At 52.7% G+C, this 21,597-nt stretch overlaps 1 protein-coding gene across 1 annotated transcript in view; it reads left to right on the top strand.

The window, feature by feature from the left end:
- Positions 1-264: 264 nt before the first annotated feature.
- Positions 265-21,597, top strand: part of PGM2L1 (phosphoglucomutase 2 like 1) — a 101,733-nt gene continuing 80,400 nt past the window's right edge. The window contains exons 1-2 of the mRNA XM_063950921.1: positions 265-496; positions 19,269-19,436. Of these exons, the coding sequence (XP_063806991.1) occupies positions 392-496; positions 19,269-19,436 (273 nt within the window). The 5' untranslated portion in view covers positions 265-391. The remainder of the gene's footprint in view (positions 497-19,268; positions 19,437-21,597) is intronic.

Below are 21,597 nucleotides of genomic sequence, written 5' to 3'. Positions count from 1 at the left end.
TCTTTCGCTCCAGTATTTATTTATTTTTTATGTACCAATGAAGTTGTTTATTGCACATGATGGTTCCAGCTTGTTTGATTACACTGCCTGGGGATGTGTATCAGGTTATCACACTGGAACAGGTACAGGAAAGCAGAAGCCGTTTCTCCGTTATAGCCACTGGGTGACTGGGGAACCATGGGCTGTTATGTAACAGGGGGCTCGGGCTGCGCATGCGCGCTCCTGGTCCCGGCATGTATGCGATAACTGAGACAGGCGCATGCGCGGTGCGGCCGGTGTGAGAGCCGGGACATGCGCATGCGTAGTGCTGTGTGCTGCTGCTGCTTGGCTGCGTAGTGCTGTAGTCAGTGTCTGGCGCCGTGTGTGTATCGGAGGAGACCGGGGAGCGAGGATGGGGGATCCCGGGGAGGATGTCAACTCCAACCTGCTCATACACCGCTCCACCGGGGACACGGAGCTGGACGCCGCCGTTTTCAAGTGGCTGCACTGGGACAGGGTGAGTACCTGACACCGCTACATCTGTATCCTGACACCGCTATGTGACCGCACCGCTACTGCCCCACTACTGCCCCTCTGCTGCACCACTACTGCCCCTCTACTGCACCACTACTGCACCACTACTGCCCCTCTACTGCGCCACTACTGCCCCTCTACTGCGCCACTACTGCCCCTCTACTGCACCACTACTGCACCGCTACTGCCCCTCTACTGCACCGCTACTGCCCCTCTACTGTACCGCTACTGCCCCTCTACTGTACCGCTACTGCCCCTCTACTGCGCCATTACTGCCACTCTGCTGCACCACTACTGCCCCTCTGCTGCACCGCTACTGCCCCTCTTCTGTACCGCTACTGCCCCTCTACTGCGCCACTACTGCCACTCTGCTGCCCCTCTACTGCGCCACTACTGCCACTCTGCTGCACCACTACTGCCCCTCTTCTGTACCGCTACTGCCCCTCTTCTGTACCGCTACTGCCCCTCTACTGCCACTCTGCTGCCCCTCTACTGCGCCACTACTGCCCCTCTGCTGCACCACTACTGCCCCTCTGCTGCACCGCTACTGCCCCTCTTCTGTACCGCTACTGCGCCACTACTGCCACTCTGCTGCCCCTCTACTGCGCCACTACTGCCCCTCTGCTGCACCACTACTGCCCCTCTGCTGCACCGCTACTGCCCCTCTTCTGTACCGCTACTGCCCCTCTACTGCGCCACTACTGCCACGCCACTACTGCCCCTCTACTGCGCCACTACTGCCACTCTGCTGCGCCACTACTGCCCCTCTACTGCGCCACTACTGCCCCTCTGCTGCACCGCTACTGCCCCTCTGCTGCACCGCTACTGCCCCTCTGCTGCACCGCTACTGTCCCTCTGCTGCACCGCTACTGTCCCTCTGCTGCACCGCTACTGTCCCTCTGCTGCACCGCTACTGCCCCTCTGCTGCACCGCTACTACTGCCCCTCTGCTGTACCGCTACTACTGCCCCTCTGCTGTACCGCTACTACTGCCCCTCTGCTGTACCGCTACTACTGCCCCTCTGCTGTACCGCTACTACTGCCCCTCTGCTGTACCGCTACTACTGCCCCTCTGCTGTACCGCTACTACTGCCCCTCTGCTGTACCGCTACTACTGCCCCTCTGCTGTACCGCTACTGCCCCTCTGCTGCACCGCTACTGCCCCTCTTCTGTACCGCTACTGCCCCTCTACTGCGCCACTACTGCCACTCTGCTGCCCCTCTACTGCGCCACTACTGCCCCTCTGCTGCACCGCTACTGCCCCTCTTCTGTACCGCTACTGCGCCACTACTGCCACTCTGCTGCCCCTCTACTGCGCCACTACTGCCCCTCTTCTGTACCGCTACTGCCCCTCTTCTGTACCGCTACTGCCCCTCTACTGCGCCACTACTGCCACGCCACTACTGCCCCTCTACTGCGCCACTACTGCCACTCTGCCACGCCACTACTGCCCCTCTACTGCGCCACTACTGCCACTCTGCTGCCCCTCTACTGCGCCACTACTGCCACTCTGCTGCACCACTACTGCCACTCTGCTGCACCGCTACTGCCCCTCTGCTGCACCGCTACTGCCCCTCTGCTGCACCGCTACTGCCCCTCTGCTGCACCGCTACTGCCCCTCTGCTGCACCGCTACTGCCCCTCTGCTGCACCGCTACTGCTCCTCTGCTGCACCGCTACTGCTCCTCTGCTGCACCGCTACTGTGCACCGCTGCTGCCCCTCTGCTGCACCGCTGCTGCCCCTCTGCTGCACCGCTGCTGCCCCTCTGCTGCACCGCTGCTGCCCCTCTGCTGCACCGCTGCTGCCCCTCTGCTGTACCGCTGCTGCCCCTCTGCTGTACCGCTGCTGCCCCTCTATACCCCAGCACTGCTACATCTCTATCCCGGCACCGCTATGTGACTGCACCGTTGACTGCCCCTCTACTGTACCACTGCTGCCCCTCTACTGTACCGCTACTGTACAACTACTGCCCCTCTATACCCCAGCACTGCTACACCTATATCCCAGCATCGCTATGTGACTACCCCGCTACTGTGCCACTACTGCCCCGCTACTGTGCCACTACTGCCCCGCTACTGTGCCACTACTGCCCCGCTACTGTGCCACTGCTGCCCCCCAATACCCCAGCACTTCTACATCTATAGCCCAGCACTGCCCCTCTACTGTACCACTACTGCCCCTCTATACCCCTGCACTACTGCACCTATATCCCAGCACCTATATGTGTCTGTAGCACCAGTGCCCCTCTACTGTAGCACCAGTGCCCCTCTACTGTAGCACCAGTGCCCCTCTACTGTAGCACCAGTGCCCCTCTACTGTAGCACCAGTGCCCCTCTACTGTAGCACCAGTGCCCCTCTACTGTAGCACCAGTGCCCCTCTACTGCACCCCTACTGCAGTGCTATTGCTCCTCTATACCCCAGCACTGCTACACCTATATCCCAGCACCGCTATGTGACTGCCCTGCTGCTACACCACTACTGCCCCTCTGAGGGGGTCTTGTTGCAGAGTCTGTGTATACATCATTAGGTGCGGTTGCTGAAGTGCACCCGTCACCAACACACGCAAGGTGTCCGACATTTTTTTGTTAGCGTTTTAGGGTATGTAATAATAGCGTTACAGGTAGTAGCCTTATGATGTGACGCTATTGTCCTGTGCGCCTCGTCCTCCTGTCTTCAAGCTTAGGCGTGTTCTAGTTTGCGGAGTCATCACCTGGTGCGGAGAATAGGCAGCATCCTCAAGGCGCACAGGTGTAATACCGGCGTGCTGCGGCGCACATCCACAGCACTTAGTAATGTCAATGAGCCCTATTCATGGATGTTTTGGGAGGGCAGGTGAGTGGCTATATTCTCCTGGGCCATCATTTTGTCTGTGTCGCTGCATAGTGTTTACATGTCACTGTACCTCACTGTATGACCATCATAGATGTACTGTAGGGGGGCGGATGTACTGTAGAGGGGCGGATGTACTGTAGGAGGGGGCGGATGTACTGTAGGGTGGGGGCAGATGTACTGTAGGGGGGGGGGCAGATGTACTGTAGGGGGGGCAGATGTACTGTAGGGGGGGGGGCGGATGTACTGTAGAGGGGAGCGGATGTACTGTAGAGGGGCGGATGTACTGTAGGAGGGGGCGGATGTACTGTAGGGGGGGCGGATGTACTGTAGAGGGGCGGATGTACTGTAGGGGGGGCGGATGTACTGTAGGGGGGCGGATGTACTGTAGGAGGGGGCGGATGTACTGTAGGAGGGGGCGGATGTACTGTAGGAGGGGGCGGATGTACTGTAGAGGGGCGGATGTACTGTAGAGGGGCGGATGTACTGTAGGAGGGGGCGGATGTACTGTAGGAGGGGGCGGATGTACTGTAGGAGGGGGCGGATGTACTGTAGGAGGGGGCGGATGTACTGTAGGAGGGGGCGGATGTACTGTAGAGGGGCGGATGTACTGTAGAGGGGCAGATGTTAGTGCTTCATCTCCGTTGTGCACTCGGTGTACAGTGCATTAGACCATATCAGGCTGATCATTACTTGTGGAATATTTATATTTCTGCAGCAGGGTACACTGTGTCCAAAGGGAATACATTGGTGTAGAGATGGATCTTGATCCAGAGGCACCAACAGGCTAAAGCTTTAGACTCTCCCAGGATGCATTGCGGGGCCTCCTCTATAACCCCGCCTCCAGGCACTGGAGCTCAGTTTTAGAGTTGGTGCCTGCATGAAGCCGGTCACTTAACAGGGGGGCTGCGCTAGGCAGCTCTGAAAAAGCTATTTAGAAGACTTCAAGGGCTGCAGCACTTCATATGTCAGTGTGACAATACTGTGCTGCGGCTCCATCACCTCCCCAGCGGCGTCGCATACTTCCGCTGGCTCTGTTCCCGGGTACTTGCGGCGGAGGCGCTCCGGTTTCTAGGCACACCACTGCTGGCGCTCTCCTGGATCGCGTGGCTGCTACTAAGGGAGGAGGTAAGAGGGTCCCCAGGCGGGACCCGCCATTAAATTGCGTTCCGGTCGCGGTCTACGGAGCGCGACGCTGGCGTGGACACTGTGGTCGTGCAGGGACCCACTATATCCACCAGGGCATGGGAGCACAGGTCGGACAGCAAAACTATCCCTTTTAATAAGGCTCCATAGTACCCGGTGGTGAAGACCAGCATAGGGGAAAAGGCGCTTGACCTGTAGCCCCTTCCCCAGCTCCGGGCGCCATCTGCTGCTGGTGTTTCCACCCTGGAGCTGTCTGACTAAAATAATTATCTGCATTGTTACTGTGCGTGCCTGTACCTGCTGTGTGGATTTCACTTTCAGTGTATCCCAGCTATAGCTATCACTGTATTCTGTATCCTAAGGGACTAGGTGCGTCAGGGTCTAATATATAGTGCTACGCAGTATTTACAGATAAGTGTATTCTACTGTGTATTCCAGTCACCTCATACCGCATTTATTCTCTGTTTGTGTCCTGTATACACTGTCCCATACATAGGGGATTTATTTGCAGGTATTGCGTTTGTCTGGCTGTATCGTACTCTTACACTCTAGGGTTACATTCACTATAATGTTTACCACAAAGGGCGGGAAATCCGCGGACGCTCCTGCATCATGCAGTGCTTGCGCCAAGGATTTGCCTGGGGGGGGGAAGTTTTGAAGGATGGTCTGTGTAATATGTTCCATACATCTCCCAGTCAGCCCGCTGCTCCTGTAGCCAATCAGGAGCCACCTTGGGTGGCGTTCTCAAATATGCTTGTGACACGCCTTACACCTGTGCCATTGCAGCCACATATTGTCCCTGTGGTAAATCTGCCCTGGGCGGATACTCTGTCTACCCAGATACAGCAATTGATTCAGTCTTTGGTTAGACAAAAACCTACCCCATGTCCCTCTGTCCACTTCCTCCTCCACTAATATTTCAGACTAGGTGCTTGATCGCGCCCTACGGGCGCTCTTCACATCGTCGCAAGGGGCTACGCCCCCTTAACCCTTGTATGCCTTTCTGGGGTTCAATATTTGTATTATATGGAGTATTACCTGCATTCCTTTGTTAGTGGTTAAATATTGCACAATGAAAGGGCATGCGATGGTGAAGGAGGCGCAGCCCCTTGCGACGGCGTGAACAGCACCTGCAGGGCACAATGTACAGAATGTAGCAGGTGCAGGGGGGGGGGGGGGGGCTGTGGAAGGGGGAGGGTGTCTGTAGATGCTGCGGATAGAGGGGGGTGGAAGCGGGGGGGGCCGGATGGGGAAGGGTCAGGAGATGGTGGGGGAGGGGCAGAGGAGTGGGGGCTGCAGATGGGGGATGGGGTCCCGAGGCACTGCCAGTGGGGGAAGGGCAGGGGTGCCAAGGGTGGGAGAGGGGCAGGTGCGGGGATGTTGCGTATGAGTGAAGGGTTCCGGAGGTGCTGTGGGATGGGATGGGAAGGGGCGGGGGTGGGGTAGGGGGTCCGGAGGTGCCGTGAGTAGGGGAGGGGCAGGTACAGGTGGTGCGGCGGATGGGGAAGGGGGTCCGGAGGTGCTGCAGGTGGTGGAGGGGCAGGTGGGGGAGGGGTGGATGAGGGGGGCACCGCGGATGGAGGAGGGTGTCTGCAGATGCTGCGGGTGGAGGGGGGGCAGGTGTGGGGGGAGACATATATATGGGGGGTGGATGGTGGAGGGGGTCTGGAGGTGCTGTGGGTGGTGGAGGGGCGAAGGAGTGGAAGCCGCGGGCGGTGTAGGGGGTCTGGAGGCAGAGCGTGTGGGGGAGGGGTGGGGTGCCGCATGTGGTAGAGGGGAAGGTGCGGAGGTGTGGTGCATTGGGGAGGGGTCTGGAGGCGCTACGGGTACTGTACCTGCCAAAAAGGTAGTTGGAGGGTATGCAGTAACAGGGCCAGGACAGGGGTGACGGGGCCAGGACAGGGGTGACGGGGCCAGGACAGGGGTGACGGGGCCAGGACAGGGGTGACGGGGCCAGAACAGGGGTGACAGGGCCAGGGCAGGGGTGACAGGGCCAGAACAGGGGCGACGGGGCCAGGACAGAAATTGCAGGGACAGGATAGGGGTGACATGGCCATGGTAGGGGCGGCAGAACCAGGACAGGGGTGACAGGGCCAGTATAGGGTTGACAGGGCAAGCACAGGGGTGACAGGGCCTGGATAGGGGTGACAGGGCCAGGATAACGGTGACAGGGACATGACAGAACACAGGGAGAGATTGGTATTAGGGACAGAACAGTGGTGACAGACAGATGTGTCTTACCGGAGTCACTGCTGCTGGCTGCTGCTGTTCCACTCCAACCTGTTGGGATCTGCTGCTGGTGGAGACTTGGCATGGCTGACTCTCTCAGGCTGGAGTCCTGCTTCCTCTGCCCGTCCGCATCCCTCCCCCCCTCCTCAGTCACACACCGCAGACCTTGAGCAGCTGCCGGGCACTGTGGTAAGGGGAGACTGGGAGTGACTGGTTAGCCCCCAGGAGACGCTGTGGCTGGAGGGAGGAGGGAGTCGGAGCCTGCAAGCAGCGCAGACTTCTGCAGCGCTGCCCGCCAGCTAAAGTGTGTGAAGGAGCTGGGCGCACCTCACTGTGGGCGGCAGCACTGCAGCTAGCGGTGGGGTTGCCGGGACTGGAGATAACAGAGGCGGTACGGAACCTGCACAGCGGCAGGTGCCCCACAAAACTGCAGCTAAGAAGCGTGGAGTGTAGCAGAAAGTGACGCTCCTCCGCGCCAGAGAGACCCTGCTGAGTATGCTGATGTGGGGGGTCAAGCACACAGTGAGCCGGTGCCCGTCTGTCTGTACGGCATACCCCCTCACACACCCCCACACCTCCCAACCGTCCCGATTTTTGCGGGACAGTCCCATTTTTTAGGGTCTGTCCCGCTGTCCCACCCGTGGGCCACAGTGTCCCGCGGCGGTGGTGGTGTTGCGGGGTGGGGTGGGGGGGGGGGCAGTTGGGAAGCTCCTGTACTCGCTGTTCTGCTTAGAGCAGCGGTGAATTTAGTGGAGACAGAGGGAGAGGGGGCATCCGGGGGTACGGATTAAGGGGGGGTTCCAGCAGCAGAGCCAGATTAATGGGGGGCAGGGGGTACGTACTGTTGGCCCCACAATTTTAGGGGGCCCCTCGGCTGGAGTAGCTGTGTCCCAGCTCAGAAGCTCCCCCCCCCCCCCCCGTCCTGCCAGTAACAGCGGCAGCATTGTGCTACAGTCAGCACACGCTGCTGCGTGTTGGCAGGTCTGTGGTGGTGCAGGGAGGCAGCAGTCTCCATGCTTTCTTCTGCCTGTGCGGGTGTGTAGGGGGGAGCGACCACCTCCTCTGGATTTACCTCTAGCTGAGGGGCCAAAATTCCATAAAAAAAAAAAATTCCTGGAATTTGCATAAGGGGGTGTGGCTTCGCAGGCATGATTAGGCCACGCCCACAATCCCACAGCAGGCACAGCAATGAGATAGGGCCCCTTGTCTTAAGTGCCCTGGGCCCCCCAGACTCATAATCTGCCCCTGGGGGCATGCCAGCAGCTCACAGAGCGCTGGGCATGCCCCCTCACTGACGAAAACGGGTGCCCTCCCGTGAAGCCACGCCCTTTCGTTGACCACGCCCCCTTTTTGCCATGTGGTGTTTTGTGTGTGTGTGTCCCTCCTTCTGTCTGAAGAAAGCTGGGAGGTATGCACCCCTGCCTGTGCCATGCCCATACCATCTGCTTCTGCTGCTGGTCTCCTATAGATTTGCCCAGTTCTGTGACTCATTTGAATAACTCCACCCACCACTGTAACTCCGCCCAGCGTTGCAGCACGGAGTCACAGATTTGGGCTAATATATAGGAGATGATACTTCTGATGAGGATGGGCAGTATACTGATTCGTCAGACACTGATACAGCTGTTTCTGACGAGGAACCTACAACTCGGGTTGATGTCCCTGATCTAGTGGAGGCTATTAAGCTGATCCTAGAAATCGATGATGAGGTAGATCCCACTACTGCGTCTAAAATACCTGCTAAGTTTAAACGTCAGAAGGTGTCTAAAGTAGTCTTGCTGCATTCTGACCATTTAGAAGACATGCGTCAGGAACCCTGGTCTTTTCCAGGAAAGAAATTCTCCCTGCCTAAAAAGATGCTAGCTCGTTTTCCTCTCTCTGCTGAGTTGTGTATTAAGTGGGAAAATTCACCACCGGTGGATTCCCATGTCACCCGTCTTGTGGTGTCATCTACTCTGCCTGTCGCCACTGTCACCTCAATGAAGGAACCGACCGATAAGCGTGTGGAGGGATGCCTGAAGTCTATTTACTCCCTTACAGGTGCTGTACCCACTATAGCAGCCTCCTGGGCCACAAAAGGAATTGAAGCCTGGGTTCAGGCAATAGAGGAAGACCTGCCTCAGGATATATCTGATACTGCCAGACAATATCTGTCTCATATTACCACCGCCTCCCAATATATTAAGGAGCCGTCCTCTGACGCAGGTGTAATGGCGGCCAAGGCGTCGACTACGTCCATTCTGGCTCGCCGAATTCTGTGTTTGAGATCATGGAAGGTGGACCTAGATTCCATAAAGACCTTGGAGGTACTTCCTTTTAAGGGAGACATCCTATTTAGGGAAGATCTGAATAAGATTGTGACTGACTTAGCGGCTGCTAAGACTACATTTCTCCTGAATACTAATTCTTCTGCACAGAAGGAAGAGTACCACTTTTCATTCCTTTCGACCTCAAGGGAAAGCAAAGGGTCAGGCATACCCGACACAAGCTCGTGCTCCCAAAAACCACAAACCACAAAGCCCAAAGCAAAACAATCCTGGGCCACCCGTCAGCCTGCTTCCAAACAAAACATGCCTGCTACATGACAGGACGGGCCTCCCCCTGGGGGATCCCAGGGTGGGAGGCCGACTTCTGCAGTTTACCCAGGTCTGCTTAGAGACCACTTCAGACGCATGGGTGCGGGAAGTCGTCTCTCATGGGTACGCAGTCTCTTTCAGGAGACGTCCCCCTTGCCAGTTCTGCTTGATGGTTATTCCTTCGGACCAGTCGAAGGCACAAGCTCTACACCTGGTTGTGCGTTCCCTTCTGGATACAGGAGTGGTAGTGCCGGTACCCCTGTCCCAGAGAGGCGGAGGACACTATTCGACCCTGTTTCTAGTACCAAATCCCAATGGGTCTTTCCGGTTTATACTCAACCTCAAATCACTGAACAAATTTGTGAGAGTGTCCAAGTTTCGTATGGAAGAACTGCGCTCAATTGTTCTGGCCATGGAACCCCGAGATTATATGATATCCCTGGATATACAAGATGCTTATCTGCATATACCTATTGCCATATCGCATCAGCAATATCTGCGGTTTGCTATTGGCAACCTTCACTATCCGTTCAAGGCTCTGCCGTTTTGACTGGCCACGGCCCCTCGGATCTTCACCAAGGTTATGGCCGTGATGACGGCTCATCTACGTCGTCAGGGAATCACGATTCTGCTGGATCTGGACGACTTGCTGATCCTGGTGAACTCCCAAGATGTCCTCCCCAATCATTTGCAACTGACAGTCAGCTTCCTACAAGCCCACAGGTGGCTCGTCAACTGGAAGAAGTCCTCGCTGGTCCTTACTCGGAGCATGGTGCACTGGGAGCACAGTGCACCTGGGAGCACTGCTAGACAGACACAGCCAAAGTCTCTTTCTGTCTCCAGAGAAAGTCCTGAAACTGCAGGACAGGATAAGATACTTCCTCTCTTGCCCAAGAGTGTCGATACACTCGGCGATGCAAGTACTAGGCCTCATGGTGTCGAATTTCGACATGGTGGAGTATGCTCAATTTCATTCCCGCCACTACAGAGGTTAAACCTTTCCAAGTGGGATCGCCTGCCTCCTCGGATCAGGTCTCAAATGATCTCATTGACTCCTGAGGTTCGTATGTCACTGAGCTGGTGGCTACAGGACCAGCAGTTGAGCAGGGGCCATCCTTTCTGGATCCCCAACTGGGTCCTACTGACTACGGCTGCCATTCTATGGGGTTGGGGCATGGTGCTGGAACAACACTCTCCAGGGTCGGTGGACCAAGGAGGAATCTCTCCTCCCAATAAACATTCTGGAACTACGGGCAGTATTCAATGCTTTGACTCTTGCCCTGCCTCTGATACAGAACACGCCTGTTCAAATACAATCCGACAACGCCACCATGGTGGTGTACCTAAATAAAGACGGCACTCAAAGCCGCATGGCAATGGTGGAAGTGTCAAAAATCCTTTGTTGGGCGGAAAGCCATCTGCCAGCAACATTGGCAGTGTTCATTCCGGGAATCCTCAATTGGGAAGTTAATTTCCTCAGTCGTCAGGACGTGCACGCCGGAGAGTGGAGTCTGCATCAGGAAGTATTTGAACTCCTAGTGGACAAGTGGGGTCTACCAGATGTAGATCTGATGGCGTCTCGACACAGTCACAAAGTTCTGGGCTTCGGATCAAGGGATCCTCAAGCAGCGTTCGTGGATGCACTGACAATCCCATGGAACTTTCAGCTGCCCTACGTGTTCCCTCCAGTGTCACTCCTGCCCAGGGTTCTACAGAAGTTCAAACAAGAAGGAATACTACTTCTAGTCGCTCCAGCGTGGCCCAGACGGCATTGGTTCTCAGACCTACAGGGTCTATCGATAGAGCGTCCTCTTCCACTTCCTCAACACCCAGACCTCCTCGTTCAGGGCTCTGGCTTTGACGGTGTGGCTCTTGAAGCTTAACTCCTGAGCGCCAAAGGATTCGCCAAGGCGGTTATCCAAACTATGCTAAAGCCCGCAAACCGGCTTCTGCACAGATTTATTATAGGGTCTGGAGTTCTTACTTCACCTAGTTGCTGCTAAGAATTACGATGCTTACAAATTTAGTACTTCCAGACTTCTGGCTATTTTGCAACAAGGCCTGGATTTCGGACTTTGGCTGGCCTCCCTCAAGGTTCACATATCTGCCTTGTCGGTGTAGTTTCAGAGAATAATTGCTTCTCTGCCTGACGTTCATACATTCACTCAGGGCGTACTGCGGATTCAGCCTCCCTATGTCCCTCCTGTGGCTCCATGGGATTTGTCTGTCATGAATGCCCTGCAAGAGTCTGTTTGAACCTCTTGAGTCTGTGGATCTTAAATAGCTTACGGCTAAGGTCCTTTTCTTATTGGCTATTGCCTCTGCCAGAAAGGTCTCGGACTTGGCCGCTTTGTCCTGTCCTGTCCACCCTTTTTGAGGTTTCATTGTGACGAGCAGTTCTCAGAACTCGCCCCAGTTATTTAACTAATGTGGTGTCATCTTTTCACCTTAACCAAGATATTGTGGTTCCGGCCTTCATCTCTTCTGAATTGTCCTCCAAAGAACGGTCTTTGGATGTGGTAAGGGCTCTCCGTATATATGTGGAGAGGACTGCCTCTATCAAGAGGTCAGATTCCATTTTTGTACTATTTGGTTTCCACAAACGTGGCTGACCTGCGAATAAGCAAACCTTGGCCAGATGGATTAGAATGGTGATTGCACAAGCTTATGCGCAGGCTGGACTCCCAGCTCCTGCGGCTATTAAGGCCCATTCTACTCTGTCTGTTGGACCTTCTTGGGTGGCCCGCTGTGGCGCGTCCACAGAACAATTGTGCAAGGCGGTTACGTGGTCCTCTGTGAACACGTTCATTAGGTTCTATCAAGAAGAAAAGAAGTACTGGCGCCGGCTGTGATTCAAAACACAATAAACAAAAATATAAAATATATCTTTTATTAGACATTCATCTAAGAAAATAATCTATCCCTCAAGGGTAAAACAACACTGATGGAATGTATTAAATGAATTCTGTAGAATATCACAAGGATAAACCCTTTTGAACAAAATGTCCACAGTTCCTGGCTAGGACACTAATCCACATTTGCCCACAAGTTTAGTTGGTATAAGAGCATTTTACCAGACTTGCTTCCGGATATAAGTCCCCTACGAGTCCCATGCAGATAGGGTCCAGATGGCAGATGGGGATACGTCCGGGTCTGTGAAAAACTTGTGCCGGAATTTGATCCAGTGGATGCCTGCAAGTCCAAATAAAGCCAGGAGATGGATATGGGTGCTGGTACTTGTGGTCCTACAGAGAAAATTCCAACGCGTTTCGCTGGACTAATGGGTTCCAGCTTCCACAGAACAATTGTGCAAGGCGGCTACGTGGTCCTCTGTGAACACGTTCATTAGGTTCTATGTCTTTGATACTTCCGCCTCCCAGGATGCCTTCTTTGGACGCCGGCTTCTTGTACCCGCTAAGGTGCGTCTCCTCCCTTGAGGAACTGTTTTCAGACATCCCGATGTTATCCCTATGGAACACAGTGTACCCTGCTGCAGAAAAGGAGATTTACGATAGACTTACAATGGTTAAATCTCTTTCTGCAAGGTACACCGTGTTCCACAGGGCAGCCACCCTGACGCACTGAGCTTCTATGGGTGTGTATGGCATTAGCCGCTGGTACCTTCTCATGTCGTGAGAACGTGATTCTATGTGACTAACATCTGCCTTCTCTTTTACCTGCTTCTGCATTGGACTGGTTAACAAAACTGAGCTCCAGTGCCTGGAGGCGGGGTTATATAGAGGAGGCCCCACAATGCTTTAGTCTGTTGGTGCCTCTGGATCAAGATCCATCTCTACACCCCTGATGTATTCCCTGTGGAACCCAGTGTACCTCGCAGAAAGACATTTAACCATGGTAAGTCTACCATAAATCTCCTTTTGTAGGTTCTCTGTGGGACATCTAGCAGCAGATTTGGGGTCACCATACTCCCACCCCTTTCCCCTTCTGCTCAGAGAGGTGGAGATTTGGCTCCATACAATGCAGGGCTGGAGATCTGGAAAAACAACACAAACCCCAGTTATTTATACAGTAATGCTGTGATCTAGATAAGGAGCTAACGGGTTCCCTGTAGCTGTATCTGGGCCTACTTGTGCAGAGCTTTGTGTTATCAGCAACCGTCACAGTAAGAGTCTCCAAAAGCCTATGGAATGTACTAAAAGGGGTATCCCTAACGTGGAGGGGCATTGCTAATTACACACCGGAAGGTGGCGTGCTCCGTTGATTGATAGGATGAAGATCTGATGAATGTTACAGTCTCTCCTCTGTGTATAAGGAATTTCCGGAGGAACCTGCTGCGAGAATCTGCCTGTACATGCTGACTGCCCAGACTTTATCCTGGACGGGTGCTCCTCCGACGGGCAGATCAAGCCGTACGCACTTGTAAACTCCGTAGATGTGCGCACGCCTGGACTGGGGCATGTGCAGGCTGGCGTAAAGCTGGGTACACACTGACGCGATAGTACCATATCGGAACCTGGATACACTGTGAGCGATGTTCATGAAGGATAGAACAAACACAGGGGGTAATTCAGATCTGATCGCACGGCTGCAAAGGGGATCGGCGGTCAGCGGCAGGTTTGTGCGAAGGATCCATTTGCACGGGCGTTCGCAAGGCGATTGACAGGAAGAGGGCGTTTGTGGGTGTAAACTGACCAGGGAGTGTTTGGAAAAACGCATGTGTGTCCAAGCGTTTGCAGGGCGGGTGTCTGACGTCACATCCGGTCCCGAACAGCCTGATGTGATGGCAGCGGCTGAGTAAGTCCTGGGCTGCGCAGAGACTGCACAGAATCCGTGTGTACCGCTAGGCTGCAGATGTGATCGCACAGTGGAAATACACTCCCCCTATAGGCGGCGACTGTCTGATCGCAGGACTGCAAAAAACGCAGCCCAGCGATCAGATCTGAATTACCCCCACAGTTCCATCTTTCATTAGCAATCATGTTGCCGATAGCGACCACAGGCTCCCGCCTATCCGGCACACACACTGCCCGATGTGTGCCAATGTGAGCGATATGATGTTCTGATTCACCGGATCGGATAACATATCGCTCAGTGTGTACCCGTCATTAGGGGCAGCTGTATCACTATTGTACATGGTCATAGTGAAGGCACCCGTAAGCTGGGTACGCACTGGCCGATATAGCGGAAGGTCAGGTGAACAGCCCATATATCGCGGGCGCCGGTGGCTGTGTATCCCTGACATATATGTGAATGAGATGGTTCACAGGCATATCGCGTCGGCCCTGCAGCATGGCCGATATATGTGCAGCTATATCAGCGCACCGTGCAGTGCGTATGGCCGGTCTGCAGAGGCCGGTGACTACTGGGTGGGCAAATGTAATTGCCCACCCAGTTGTGACGTCAGGCACAACACATCGGGCCGACGATCGGTAAGTGTGTATGCACTTACCCATCGCCCCATAGCTCCGGCCGATCCGTCAGCCTAGCATTTAGCCTGATGGCTTTCCTCAGATCACGGACTCCAGAACATAGGCCGGTGCACCAGAATGTGACTGGTTTGTAGTCTCTGGGAGGAACGTTAGTAAATAAGTGCCATCTCCTCTCTATAAAAGCAGCACATAGCCGTGCGTGACATGTAACAGCAGATACTGAGGTACAAGGAATGCGGGGATGTTCCATATATATCTCCCTACGCTCAGCGCACATGGATCCTGCTGCAGGAAACGCTGCTGGCAGATACCACGGACTGGCTGACCTGTGACTGGGAAATGTCATCCACGTTTCTGTAACCCGGGCTGCTCTCTTCCTGCACTTCACACTCGGCTGTGCGATACCGGCTGATTACAGGGGGTGACCCGAGTCCTCTCTCTATCAGGTTCCTGTAATCTGGTTTCTGAGACTGATAAATGGTGCAGAGAGCGCACCGAGCGTTCCCTGACACTGCAGTCCTGTGATAACGCAGGTTTACGCTTTACACTCATAGAGGTTTGTATAATGTTATTCTGCAGGTGGTTGCTGGAGCTTGTTCTCCATCTTGCACACGTGCAGAGTCGCAGATGAAGCACAGCTTGGCATGAGACAAAGTTGCGGCTGCCGCGGCGCTTCGTATACAGAGTGAGACTTGGTCGCACCCAGATGTACACGTGTTGCACAGCAGTTGATCACTCTAGAAATATAGTTTTGTATCCTTCTTTTTTTTTTTAGTTATGCGAATAAGACGCACATGTACAGCGAGGAAGATTCGGAGTTGCCTGGGAAACTGCGTTTGGCGTGACTGACGTTACTGCGTAAAAGGACCCCTCTATACTGTACATAAGAATCGTTCCCAGAATACTCGTGTATCTTACTAGAGGCACGGCGGTAATTCATGTCTTCCCAATCTCTCGCACTAACTGCGCCCAAGGCTTCCGTTCCTACGGGCTACACTGAATGCAGGTGTCAAACTCCTTTTCTCTGCAAAAGGGCCTCAGTTTTGCAGGGTTAGGGGAAAATCTAGCTGCAAAATGGAGATTTAATTGTCCGTATGCAGAGTCGGAGGTAAATTGGGTGTGTATACTGTAACTCATGGGGCTGTTAGTGTAGATGCGATGGAAATGTTCACGACTGAGCCTCACCTGCACCATCGTTCACAGCATGTGCGGTGCAGATTCACTTGTGCAGACCTCGCGCGTTGTGTGTTGCCCACATTACTCCCATACTGAATTGCTCAATAGGAAAAAAAAATGCATGAAAAGATCTTTCCAAGGCAATTAAATATGAAACTGATGGTTCTGTGGGTAGCTTGTTCATGTATCTTGTACTTTGTATCTCCCCAAAGTGTCATCATTTCTTCAGTTATAGCTCATCCCGCTAGTCGTTACCTATAGTGCCCCCAAGATGGCTACCTCACCTGGTACTGTAATGGGGAGCGGTGAGTGAACATCCTGTGATACTGGTTTCTTACTTTTGTATTTCATATTTTATATTCAGTCACTGTAACCTTTGTACCACTAGAAGATCTGCCTTAATGCACTCCGCACACTGTACACAAACCTACATCGCCGGATCTGCGCAGAGATGACGGTATGATTGGTAGATTGTCCAGTGACCCTTTCACTGCCATTAACATACAGTAGAATGTATGCAGCCTGTCCCACTCCTTAGCACACAGCTCAGGCTTATACAGAGACCAGAGGTTCTCCCGGACACCCGATTACTGAATACACACGTGGGGAGAGTCATTTCTCTCCTTGCGTTACTGTGCGTCCCGGGTGACATGACAACGGCTGGTTCCCTAATGGAACAGACGCACGAACACAGCGTATATGTATATTGTATTGCGGCCCAGTGCCGAGAGTCCATATAGTGCAGTCGGTATCCTCTAGTCACTGACAGTCGCAGTGTACAGTATATAAGGGGTGTATTTGAGATCATTCAATATAAATTGCTTACAGATGAACCGTGAAAAAGTACTTTCAGCTCTACGATGTCCGTAAATGAAACATTTATCCAACTGCGGTGTGAAAATACTGAACCATAATATTATAATACTAGCAAAGTGAAGCCAGCATGAACCGGGTCACCCCAGCCCGCTCCCCCCCCCTCCAATCCATCCTCATCCCGTCCTTCTGTCACGTCCTTGTGAGCTGTCCTACGTCCGTCTCTGTGGATTGGCGTGCTCCTCTGCGCTCGCCTCACATGGCTGAGACGTGACAGACCACCCCCTGTTATTATATAGATTTAGGCCCTTATTCTGAGTTGATCGATCGCTTGCTGCTTTTAGCAGCATTGCAAACGCTAGGCCGCCGCCCTCTGGGAGTGTATCTTAGCTTAGCAGAAGTGCGAACGAAAGATTAGCAGTTCTGCAATTAAATATTTCCCTGCAGTTTCTGAGCAGCTCCAGACCTACTCCTAGATTGCGATCACTGCAGACTGTTTGGTTCCTGGTTTGACGTCACAAACACGCCCTGCGTTCGGCCAGCCACTCCCCCGTTCCGCCAGCCACTCCTACGTTTTCGTCTGGCACGCCTGTGTTTTTTAGCACACTCCCGGAAAACGGTTAGTTACCACCCAGAAACACCCACTTCCTGTCAATCACTCCCCGATCAGCAGAGCGACTGAAAAGCGTTGCACAGCCCTGTGTAAAATTGCATAGTTTTGAGTGAAAGTACTTAGCACGTGCGCCCTGCGGCCCATACGCATGCACAGAATTGCCGGTTTTTAGCCTGATCGCAATTGTGCTAAAAACGGCAGCAAGCGAACAACTCAGAATGACCCCCTCAGTTGGGTAGATTTAAAATATAAACAAAGCATTTAAAAATGTGGTGGGCAGTTTTGGTACGGAGACCCGGCAGCGAAGAGTTTGTGTTACTATATCCCATACACTGAAGGAAGGGACCCATTTACTGCCTGTAATACTGAGCTCAAGACCTGAAACATTACTGTTATAGATACAGGTTGAGTATCCCTTATCCAAAGCGCTTGGGACCAGAATTATATTGGATATCGGATTTTTCCGTACTTTGGAATAATCGCATACCATAATGAGATGGGATCCGGTCTGAAGATCGACAGTGTCTAGGTTGACAATGTTTAGGTCGACCACTATAGGTCGACATGGATGGAAGATCGACAGGGTTTCTAGGTCGACATGTGCTAGGTCGACAGGTCTAAAGGTCGACATGAGTTTTTCACATTTTTTTCTTTTTTTGAATTTTTTCATACTTAACGATCCACGTGGACTACGATTGGAACGGTAAAGTGTGCCGAGCGAAGGCACCATGCGAGGGGACGCGGTGCACTCATTTGGGATCCCGGTCACTCTACGAAGAAAACGACACCAAAAAAAAAAATCCTCATGTCGACCTTTAGACATGTCGACCTAGAAACCCTGTCGACCTTCCATCCATGTCGACCTAGTGACTGTCGACCAATAGTGGTCAACCTAAACACTGTCGACCTAGACACAGTCGATTTGATGAACCACACCCTAATGAGATATCGTGGCGATGGGACCCAAGTCTAAGCACAGAATGCATTTATGTTTCATATACACCTTATACACACAGCCTGGAGGTCATTTAATTACAATATTTTGATTAACTGTGTATTAAACAAAGTTTGTGTACATCGAGCCATCAGAAAACAAAGGTTTCACTATCTCACTCTCGCTAAAAAAATTACGTATTTTGGAATACTTGGATATGGGATACTCAACCTGTATAACATTTGCAGCACATTATTGGGACTGTTGGGAATAGAGCCACATCCGGTACAAGTAGTAGCTGTACCCTGTTTGATAGAAAATGGGAACTCATGGCTTGGATAGAGATAAATGAATCTTTAGTATTCTAGTAAATAATTATAGATTGCTGGATGGTAGTATAACATATACAATGTCTGGAAACTATATTCATGAAATACTAAAAGCAAGCAAAGTGATTATACCTTACATGAAGTTTGTATTGTGTATTTGCAGTATTGTGTGTGTGCCCCATGACGCCTGTTCACCGCAGCTTTCAACAGATCTCAAATTAGGGATCTATAGACGCCTGTCAGACCCAGAAATCTATAGTGGCCAATCCGTACAGGCGTAGTGTTCTTTATAGCGGCCAGCTCTTTCTTCTAAACCAAGTTCTTGAGATTAGCCGGCCGCTCTTTGTCCTCCTAACCTTCTGTTCTCCTTCCGGCACTCCGGGTGGATGGGTTACCTTCCGTCACCTTGCAGATCACAGGTTATCTTAGTCCTACACCCTTTGGCAGTAAGCACCTCCGTCCTGTTATGTGGCCGTGATCACAGGATACAGGTGAAAGCTGCTGATCTTGTGTCTGCTCTGTGATGGCGGATAACACTGGAAGAGATATACACGCTGCTGACTTTACAGCTAGATATACGCCTCTGATTTTTATTTTCATAATAAAACGATACGTCTTCTGTAGGCGCCATGGGAATAATAATTCTAATGATAACCCGCTGTGATCCCCACCTCCCTCCCAGCAGACACCTGTAATCGTGCATTGTCCCTCTCCTGACAGAACCCGAAAACCAGAGCGCAGATTGAGGCCCTGCTCCAGGATGGGAAGAACAAGGAGCTGCGGGACAGGCTCTGCTGCCGGATGTCCTTTGGTACAGCTGGGTTACGCGCCGCGATGGGGGCTGGCTTCTCCAAAATCAATGACTTGACTGTCATACAGACCACACAGGTAAGAGATAAAGCCGCCTAGTCTGTAGGCCATATCTGTATATATCCGCCATGCCACTTCTCTCCGCCTACCTCCCGCTCCGTCATCCACTGTCGCAATCAGATTTGTTGCCGATGCAGAAACCATAGTGGCGGAATTGTTGACTTAGATGTCTGTGCGTTTTTTGGTCTTCACAAAAATGTCTGCCGCTGGCCTAACTCCATTATTAATAAAGACAAAGTTTATAAACTGCAACGGGTTTCCTAAGTTATAATGGCCGTATACATGCGCCAATCAGATTCGCCAATCGGTGGCCATCGATAAAATTTCCAAAATTGACAATCCTGATTGATTTATTGGTCGGAATTGATAAGTTGGGGAAATTAAACAAAATGGATTTCTCCAGTCCCCCCCACCCTGTGTTGGTAGAACGGGGAATTGCCCCGATTTCTGTCTGGTGTGTGCGCCCCATTAGTTTGCAGAGCGCGTATTGATATGGATGCAGTAACACACACATCAGCCGGGGCAGTGTGTGTCCTACCAGCATTACCTGCAGATGTAAGAGCGCCAGACGGAGTATATAGCGTTATAGACAGTGGAATTGTGCGCTGTCCAAGGTGCTGGTCTGCCCGGCGTTTGTGCCTGGCTCAGGACACTGTTGTGTAAGTTGCAGTAATCATAGCTGTGTAATGATCTGTCGCTGAGTGTTACTGCCGTGCTATCACCGTGCAGCAGCGGAACCGCTTATCTGAGCAAAGGTTACATAAGAGCAGAGCAAACAGCGCTGCAATGATTCTCCCACTATCCCCCCATCACTCAGCACTTTATCATCACAAAGTGAATATTTCATGACTCTGATTAATCCCCGGCTGCGATCATCCGGCCTCGCTGCCATCTGCCGGGGCCCACTGACGCTCTGTTATTTCCAGCATCCCAGCTGGGGAAGGGGATGTGGGGGGGAGCTACAGCAGTGTGACTAGAGAAGTGACAGTACAGCGCTGTGTATACAGACAGCGAGCTGTCGGTGTTCCTGCAAATATGTGCAGTAAGTACGCCATGAAAGGAAAAGGATTATGGGGATCTTCCATCTAATCGCTGCTTTTGTGGTTTTAATGCTCAGTCTTACATTGTTCTCATCTTGTTTTATAGTGTTCAGCACAGGCTTCCGTGTCTGTTGACTCAGTTTACTTTGTTATTGTAAGAAAGAGTATTCCTCAGTTTCTGTGTGGGGGGATGAAGTGTGAGCAGAAGCAGGTGACAGTATGTGTGAGGTATGAGGGGTGCAGAAGCAGGTGACAGTATGTGTGAGGTATGAGCGGTGCAGAAGCAGGTGACGGTATGTGTGAGGTATGTGGGGTGCAGAAGCTGTTAGTGATGGTATGTGTGAGGTATGGGGGGTGCAGAAGCAGGTGACGGTATGTGTGAGGTATGAGGGGTGCAGAAGCTGGTAGTGACGGTATGTGTGAGGTTTGGGGGGAGTAGAAGCTGGTAGTGACAGTATGTGTGAGATATGCGGGGTATAGGAGAGAAGCAGAAGTTGGCAGTGACGGTATGGCGGGAGTAGAAGCTGGCAGTGACAGTATGTTGGGAAGTAGAAGCTGGTAGTGACGGTATGTGTGTGGTATGGGGGGGTGCAGAAGCTGGCAGTGACGGTATGTGTGAGGTATGGGGGGAGTAGAAGCTGGCAGTGACTATGTGTGAGATATGCGGGGTACAGAAGCTGGTAGTGACGGTATGTGTGAGGTTTGAGTGGTACAGAAGCTGGTAGTGACGGTATGGGGGGAGTAGAAGCTGGTAGTGATGGTATATGTGAGGTATGGGGAGAGTAGAAGCTGGTAGTGACGGTATGTGTAAGATATGCGGGGTACAGAAGCTTGTAGTGACGGTATGGGGGGAGTAGAAGCTAGTAGTGATGTGTGGGGTATGGGGGGTGCAGAAGCTGGCAGTGACGGTATGTGTGAGGTATGGGGGGAGTAGAAGCTGACAGTGACGGTATGTGGAGGAGTAGAAGCTGGAAGTGACGGTATGTGTGAGGTATGGGGGGTGCAGAAGCAGGTGACGTTATGTGTGAGTTATGGGGGAAGTAGAAGCTGGCAGTGACGGTATGTGGGGTAGTAAAAGCTGGCAGTGACGGTGTGTGTCAGGTATGGGGGGGTGCAGAAGCTGACAGTGACGGTATGTG

Source organism: Pseudophryne corroboree, chromosome 2, assembly GCF_028390025.1.
Source record: "Pseudophryne corroboree isolate aPseCor3 chromosome 2, aPseCor3.hap2, whole genome shotgun sequence".
NCBI lineage: Eukaryota > Metazoa > Chordata > Amphibia > Anura > Myobatrachidae > Pseudophryne > Pseudophryne corroboree.
The sequence above is the reverse complement of the archived record's forward strand: the minus strand, read 5'-3'. Positions and strand labels throughout refer to the sequence as shown.